Source organism: Alligator sinensis, unplaced genomic scaffold (assembly GCF_000455745.1).
Source record: "Alligator sinensis unplaced genomic scaffold, ASM45574v1 scaffold672_1, whole genome shotgun sequence".
In the NCBI taxonomy this organism is placed as follows: Eukaryota; Metazoa; Chordata; order Crocodylia; family Alligatoridae; genus Alligator; species Alligator sinensis.
Genome location: NW_005842830.1, coordinates 175720 through 184390, shown reverse-complemented (window position 1 = coordinate 184390; position 8671 = coordinate 175720). Strand labels below are relative to the sequence as shown.

The window sequence follows — 8671 nt, the reverse complement described above, 5'->3', positions numbered from 1 at the left end:
CGGGGGCCTGGGGTCCCGACTGGCCTGGAGGTGGGCCAGGGCAAGTGGCCGAAGGTTCCGGGGGGACCACACCCGAGAGGGGAACATGGCTTTGGGGGGGCTAGGTAGCCCGGATGATGGCGGAGTGGCCGCCTGAGAGGAGAGGATCATAGAGGGATCCTGTACGGATGATTTGGGGGCCCAGTGTGGGGCCGGTGACGATGTGAACACCATGATGCCATCTGCGAGGCTTGGGCTGCGGTATCAGGGGAGGTCGGAGCCGCAGAGTGCCCCCTGGCATCGGGGCATTAAAATGGGTAGCCTCCCGCTTAATTAACATCTTAATCGAACTAATTATCATCAAAGGCGTGGCGGGCGAGATAGGCAGGCGGTTGACCACAGAGACAGGGGGCGGGCCGTGGAACTCGGCCCCCGGGAGGCCCCCTGTCACACACTGGTTATGTCCATTGGAAAATGGTGAACTGAAGACAACCCCTACCTCAAGAATGCTGGTTGGCTAAGCCAGGCTTGGTAATTAAAATTATGAAGTTTGTAATTTTCCCCCCAAAAGTGTGTTCAACAATTTTGAGAAGAAAATTAAAAGGTGCAAGAGGAAACTTCCTTCAAAGTCAATAGAAGCTTTCACCCAAGGGCCTTTCAAGATTATTGCTTAATGACCGTCCAAATTGTGTGTGAGCCATAGCAAATAAGAATCAAAACACATCAAGAATATGGAAAGGGAAAAGACAAGAGTTACATCAGTAAACGTATGTGGAAAAACAAAAAGGAAGAGATACCAATTCTGTAGAACAGGTAGGATTAAAAAGAGAAACATGAAAGAGGTTTTGAGCTGAGATTTTAAATGTTGTATGAAAGAGGAAAAGGTAGAACACAAATGGAACTGACAAACACTGAACCACTCACAATCCTACCAAAGAATTGGTAGGAAAGAAGTTATTTAAGAGGTAGCATTAGAGTTGAGACAACAAAGTGATGCGAGGTGCTGAAATAGTAAGAAACACGATGTATACAAACTACAGCTACTACCAATGTCAGAACGGACAAGGACTCTTTTCATAACAAGTCTTTGCTTGCTTGGGCCACAGGATGAGAGCTAAAAAAAAGTATTTTAGATAGCTCAGCCAGAAAGCTTGAAAGATAATCTATTGTTCAGGGGAGCTGGGTATGTCAATGCCTTACCTTTAAATAGTCCAAACCAAGATTGGTGATCTTTGGATAATTAAAATTCACTTTTCAAACCCCAGAACTTTAAAAAAGTATTTGAGATTCTTGCAAAACATTTCAGTCTACATTTTCCCTACTCCTATTTAGAAATGAATTCAAATATACAAAAAACTAGGATTTTAATATGAGTTATTCATATTCTCTCTCAACAATTGTGTAAATCAACAAATTCTGTAAGAAAAACCTTACATTCCTATTATGTTACAGTTTAATATTTATCCTCAGAACCATTTCCAGAAAACCTTACCAGACATGAACTGTGTAATAAAGGATAATTCCATTTGGCTCCAGTGGTGGTTTCCATGACAACTTCACAATGACACCCGACAACTGTTTTACAGAAAGGGATTCTGGAGGAGAACTAGGAACTATAAAGTGAAAATACAGGACACAACATCTTGTTAAACAGCCAAGATCTATATGACATGGTTAAATGCAGTATCTTTAAATCAGATTTTAATTATTTGTGCTAGAAAGTGAATTATGGAACCACACAGGTACAGTATTCATATCAAGTGTTGCTACAGCCAGCTTCTTTTCCTTTTTCAGCCAGATGATAAAGGAAGATTTTGCATGGTGGTGTTAAAACATCTGTTTCTGTTATTCAATGGAAAAAATATTTCATGAGAAAACAGAGCAATGGGCATGTCACAGTGATTCCTCTACTGTTCAAGTACATTGTGATTTTTCTCCTTCCAATAAAAGCATGAACTTTATAGGTGTGAATGCATGTAAAATATAGCAAAAGAGTTCCCCTGAGGAGAAAAGGAGCTGGAAATAATTATATGAAGCACAAAAAGGTGGGAAAATTGATTCTCATGGCATTGAGAGATGATAAAAATGAGGGATACCGTGCAAGAGTTAAATCTATTCATTCTACCTAATAAAGAACATATCCATACCTTAAACATGTCACAGAAGAAATATACATGTATTTCAAATGAACAAGACAATTAACATTCATTTTAAGGTGAATACTAGGCAGCTGTCTAACCACTTAGCACTGAACTACCCTAGTTAAATGAAAATGTTATAACAAGTTTTGATTCTAATGCTGATGCAAATGTACCCATGTACGTGTTTAGTATTAATACTGCTTTCTACTAACTGAGGAAGTAAAAGATTTTATTTTCTTCACAGCTACCATACAGAAGTAGACACTACTGCAAAATAATGTTAACACACTTATTTTCCAAATTAAACAGAGCAGCATCATGTAGTAAAAATTCAGGTCATAGTTGTAGTCATGCATGGAAATTGAGAACATAAGCATAGCTGTTAGCAAATCTGTGAGGCATTTGGTCTGGTATTCTGAACACAGTGTACTTGTGAATATGATACATGTGGCATATTATAAACATTTTTATTTTTCAGTTGTTCTTCCTTTTTCTTTACTATGAAGGACAGCAGAAATGTCCTTTTTAACTACTTACTTTTGGTACCTTTTGAAAGAGATCTCAATTCTGTCTGAACAAAAGCTTATTAAATTCAGTGCATGCCTTTATTTACAGGAGGAAAAATGGTGACAGCTGTATTTAGTATTTTACTTGTTATATTATCCTCAGTGGCACTACAGTAAAAGGTCGAGTAAATAGTAAATGTCACCTCTCAGGCATGTGTGATTTCTCAGATACTGTCTTTAACTGATACAGCTCTTTATTTAGGCTGCATACACTCTACCAACATAGAGAATGAATATTTACTCTTTAAAAAAAAACACTTTTGATAAAAGATGGCATTATGTATAATGTTGGCAATGCACTATAGCAACATTTGTATTGAGCAATCTAATATGGACCCAACTCTGAAATCCTTTGGCCACTTTGTGAGTTTTGCAGAGACCTGTCACCACAGCAGGCTCTCCCCCAAGAAGCTCGGTTTAATGCAAGCCTGATGCCTCCAAGAAGCACAGATGCTCTGATACTATTATATCAAAGGTATTATGTACCCTGATAACATACCCTACTAGACTAGTTACAAGAGACAGTAGTGTACTAGGTCTATCCTTGGCCTCCTGCTCCATAATTAGTTCAGGAAACCTAGTGTTACTGATTAGGGCTTTTCAGCATGACCACAGTACAAATAAATATAAAATGTAAATACTTAGGAAGAGCCCAACAATCTCTGGAACACAAGAGATGAAGATGTTCCTGGTTCATATGCAAAGAGAATAAGGAAAGCACTGTTCCTAATTTAACTCTGCCTTATAGTATTTTAGGCAAAAATTACAAGATGTGGATAAGTCCAGAGGTGTAACTGGGCAGTTCTTTGCCATGGAGAGCAGCAATGCTCAGGCTAGCAGCAGCAACACAGCAGCTACTATTTTTGTGGCCTGCCCAAGTTGATGTTTAGGGTTGGTGCTCCAGTCTCCACCCCCCACTCCCCGCAACACCTTAATTACACCACTAGATAAGATGCTAATGAAAGGTAGCTACATTTCCAAATGCAGCACTCTTTTGGTGTGGCAAAATGTGTTCCAATAAGAGTAAAGATCCCTAACATCTAAATGGAAGGTATCCATTGAAAGCATCAAAAGTAAAAAAAAAAAAAAAAAATATACAAAGACTTTTGAAATAAACGTTAAGACCAGTCTAATAGAACTGTACAGTGATACTACTTACCATCTTCATCTGTCAGTATGTCATGTGGTGCACTATGAACCCCTTCACCGTTGGTAGTGCTTGCAGATATTTCTATTGTATATTTTGTATATTTCTTTAAACCTAAATAAAACAGAATTCAGTAAACTACATTATAAAAGTTACAGAGGTTTCTTTGACAGCCAAGCTTTAAAAAAAAAAAAATGAGAGAGTAAATTGGGATTCTCAGCCCATAAGTATATCCCTGCCTCACTTTAAAAAATATTGAATATATCTACAATTGCCTATTGACTTCAAATTTTGTATTCAAAATGACAAAAAAATTGAAGAATTTTCAGACCAAATATTTCTGACTCCTACAGCACTTGAATTAAATCTCAGCATTTAATATCTTCTAATATTTCAGAAGTCCAAAAGTTCTGATATAAAAATCTGCAAGTTCACATGGTGAAAAATCAATTTGAACTTTTTTTTAATCTATAATATAGATAATTGTGTTTGAAAACTAAATTCTAATCCCAACCCTTACATTCATACTTAATTTTATACCTATCTCTAGTCCCACTGAAGTTAATGGAACTAATTACATATGTACAGGATGAAAATCGTAAAATGCGCAAATAGCAGTGAGTCTACTGTCAGTGGTGGCCATCTTCTCAAAATGTGAGATGTAGTGACATCTTGTAAGTCATGAATATTTGCATCAAACTATCTCCAGATAGGTAAATGAACATGAGAACAAGTTTGATACAAGTTATACAACATGACCTATAAAAGCATAACCTAAGCTGGACACAATTAGGTTTCCGATTTTTACATACTGACCTGTAATATGTAGTGTCTGAAGGGTAGAATTTATGATTCTTTGCTCAGTTCCATTACTCTCCCTGAGGTATACAGTGTACTTCTGTATGATCCCATTGGGATCAGATGGTGGAAAAAATGACAATTCGATTTCCATAGATGAGATGTTTCTATAGGTGATATTTTCTGGGGCAGTATCAGGAACTGAAGGAAGAAAATGTATACTTATAAAAGATTTAAGTCAAAGTTTCATTCATTTATTAAGCATCTCCTCACAACACACAGCATATTGGAAATATTTGATCTTTTGTACTAAAAGCTATCATATTATTTTGAAAACAAGCTGAGCCGCAAGGTAAAAAAGACACAAGGAATATATTGATCATTTATAATGAGAGTTTATTTAGATTCATAGAATATTTTTTAACATCTCGGCATCACAGTTAATACCCTCTGACTCATTTTCTCCTACCTCATGATGCTGAATCCTCTTTCATACAGCTCAATACAACTCTTCATTGACAGGCTGCCAGTATTTTAGCAAAGGGCTTCTACCACATTTTCTCCTTTAGCCTTTGCTGAACCAAATGTACTTTTGATACAAATGTTCACAAAGGAGGAGGTACTAGGAAAGCTTTTATTTGATTTTTCCATTTAAGAACCCCCCCCGCCCCCAAACATACTTTTCCACAACTCCACAATTGGAGGGCTCCAATTGTGGGCTCCACAATTCAAAAAGGATATGGAGAAGCTTGAGAGAGTCCAGAGAAGAGCCACGTGCATGATCAGAGGTCAGGGAAGCAGACCCTACGATGACAGGCTGAGAGCCCTGGGGCTCTTTAGCCTGGAAAAGCGCAGGCTCAGGGGTGATCTGATGGCCACCTACAAGTTTATCAGGGGTGACCACCAGCATCTGGGGGAACGTTTGTTCACCAGAGCGCCCCAAGGGATGACGAGGTCGAATGGTCACAAACTACTTCAAGATCGTTTCAGGCTGGACATAAGGAAGAATTTCTTTATTGTCCGAGCCCCCAAGGTCTGGAACAGCCTGCCACCGGAGGTGGTTCAAGCGCCTTCATTGAACACGTTCAAGATGAAACTGGATGCTTATCTTGCTGGGATCCTATGACCCCAGCTGACTTCCTGTCCTTTGGGCAGGGGGCTGGACTCGATGATCTTCCGAGGTCCCTTCCAGCCCTAATGTCTATGAAATCTATGAAACTCATAACCAAGGAGGAGACATGGTCTCCTGGTAACTAAGCTTACATTATATTTTTATTTTGATCCTAAAAAAGTATTTCTACAATAATGTTAGTACAGTACAGTCTTCATACTGCAGTATCTTAAGTTATTTATTAAAGATTCTCACCAAGTTTAAGGCCCTGGTATTAAAGTCTCCATTGACTTTTAAGAACAAATGAGAGATTATGTTACTTACCTTTAGGTAAACAAATACAAACAGTTTTACACAGAGTATCGTGATTATCTTTGCCTATCCAAATGAACATAGCTCAAATGTTTCAAATGTTCATTTATAGAGTCAGTTTTTAAAATCCGTATTTATGCATAGTAGCCTATTTTTGTAGCTTTCCCTAGCTTCATGTTTCTTTTTCCTTTTTCTTTTCTTTTTTTTTTTTTAACTTCCTCAAGACAGAAAATGAACTTTCACATGATCTAGAGTCCATCTTATTTTCCTTTGCTTCCAGAATTCTAGAGCATTTAGTTCACTCTCACTGGCCCTCTGTAATAGATTCCTTCCAGTTAGGCTTTTGTCTCTCTACTCCAATGATGCTACCCTTATCGAGGTTATTAATGTCATATATATCGTCTTCCCATCCTTCCTCTCTGTTTATATCCCTAAGAGATCCTTTCAGTCCTTTCCGCAATGTCTCCCTTTGTAACCTTATTTCTTCCCATTCATTCGAACACCACCTATCAGCCAGTTAGTCAAAAAATACTACTCAGATCTCCTGACATCTCACCCTCAGTGGGATCCCAGTTTTTCTAGCTGCCTCTGCAACATCTGCTCTTCAACAACTACCTCAGCCTTTCCCCCTAAACCTTCTCTGGACTCTCTTCTCTGCACTGATAGAGAATAATTCCACTACCTTGACTGTCTCCCAGACTTTTCTTTTTCTTCTCCCTTCCTACACTTACCCTTTATGTAAAGTTTCTCACTACATTTTGTTTTTTTCTGTTTAATATGTTCAAAATCTACCTCTCCTTTGTAATCCCCAGTGATAAAGCATATTTTCCCTGTTGTGGGCAAATTCAAATTTTATCTAATGTAACCATCTCCTGTTCCAATTCATAGTAAGGCCCCTTCCAACCCCTAACATCTATGAATCTTTCCCTTCTCCAAAATGTTGCTAAGAAAATCATATTCCTGTTATTTCAGCCATGACATCACGTGTCTTTGAATTATTTTATTGGCTTCCTTTCTCTTATCGAAATCAAATTCAAGCTCCCCATCCTCAACAAAAAGCCTGGCTTTTTTAAATTCCTCCTTTCCCTTAAAAATGAGATGTTCTGTTGGAAGGCAGGAGGAATTTTCTGGAACTTAAGTAAGCCAATATAGGATGTAACACAGCCCCTTTCTTGCCCCTTACTAAGAACTCACATGGGTGGAGAAGGAAAAAATTTGGATCAAAATTAATGAAAAGAAAAAAACATATTGCCTTTAATAGAATACAGTGATTTTTCTATGCCTAAAGTGCCAACCAATCAAAACAAACCAACAACCAATTGTAAATAAATTATGGTATTTAAGAAAATTCTTACCAGTTTCAGGAGTTCTTACAGACAGTGGAAATGATGACTGATTTCCATGGCCCAGTCTAGTAAAAGCCCTTACAGAAATGTTGTAGGCAGTGTAAGGTTTCAGTCCACGTAATAAAATACTTGTATTTGAGGTATTTTTAATAAATAGATCATTGGCATAATTGTACAAAACTTCATAATGAGTTATGATCCCATTAGGTTGATCAGGTGGTGACCATCTCAAGTTTATTTCTGTTGCAGTTGCATCTAATAACTTTATATTCTGAGGTGGGGAGCCTGGTTCTGGAACAAAGAATACAAAAATTAAACATTTTTGAAAATTTTAACTGATTGCATATAGAAGTTCTCAAATATGCACATACTGTTTGGAAAATGTAGGTGTTGCTGCAGAGATACCCAGAGCTAAAGGAGATGAAAACCATCTGTTTTCTCACAAAGGTTTTACCTATAACTTAGGAGGCTTCTGCCAGAAGACAATGGTCACCATGGGGAATATGACAGAGTGCATGCACATTTTCACAGCTCCACTAGAGCAGCTGTGCTGGCAAGGGTGTCTGTGGCAGGGCACCTTTGGTACCTGCCACTTTAGGCCCACAACAGGCCGCAGAGCAGCCAGCAGGTGACTGTACTTCCAATCAGGAGTCACATGGCCAGCAGGAGGCCGCCTGATTGGGAAGAGGGCCCAGCTGCTAGAGATAAGAGGAGGTCCTGAGCAGTAGAGCCAGCAGTTGTGGCAAGCAGCTGGAGGGAGAACATTGCCCAGCTGGAGCTGCTGCTCACATAACATCATGGAGGTACAGGGAAGGAACTATTGGGATGGAGGAGTCTCCTGTTCCTGGGGAATGACCTAAAACTACACCCTGCTGGAGTTGGATGGTGTGGTGGGACTGCTTGTGGCAGGGGGGGCGCTTCAAAATGGATGGTGTGGTGGGACTGCTTGTGGCAGGGCAGCTTCTAGAAAATGCCACACCTGTGCCTCCCCACTGAAGGGCAAGTATGGGGCACCAGAAAGCCTCAGCCCCCTCTGCCTTGCACGTTACCCCATGGAGGGGAGACTAGGGAAGCACACCCTGAGAGAAAAGCACAGGGGCCCAAGCCCACTGAGTGGGGCCTGAGGCAGGACCCAGACCCTTTGTGTGGGGCCTAGAGAAGGGTCCAGGTTTATCCACAGACACCTGATGCCTGAGTGGGCCATAGGCTATGAGTGGGGTCCAGGCATATCTGCGGACACCTGCGACGCACAGGGTGTAAGCCCTCATAGT

At 39.6% G+C, this 8671-nt stretch overlaps 1 protein-coding gene across 2 annotated transcripts in view; it reads right to left on the bottom strand.

The window, feature by feature from the left end:
* PTPRQ (protein tyrosine phosphatase, receptor type Q) overlaps nt 1–8671 on the bottom strand; it is a 239951-nt gene that overhangs the window by 132605 nt on the left and 98675 nt on the right. For both annotated transcript variants that reach the window (XM_025191547.1, XM_025191548.1), the window contains 4 exons: nt 7410–7691; nt 4650–4832; nt 3846–3947; nt 1472–1592 (listed from right to left, as the gene is read on the bottom strand). In XM_025191547.1, the coding sequence (XP_025047332.1) occupies nt 1472–1592; nt 3846–3947; nt 4650–4832; nt 7410–7691 (688 nt within the window). The remainder of the gene's footprint in view (nt 1–1471; nt 1593–3845; nt 3948–4649; nt 4833–7409; nt 7692–8671) is intronic.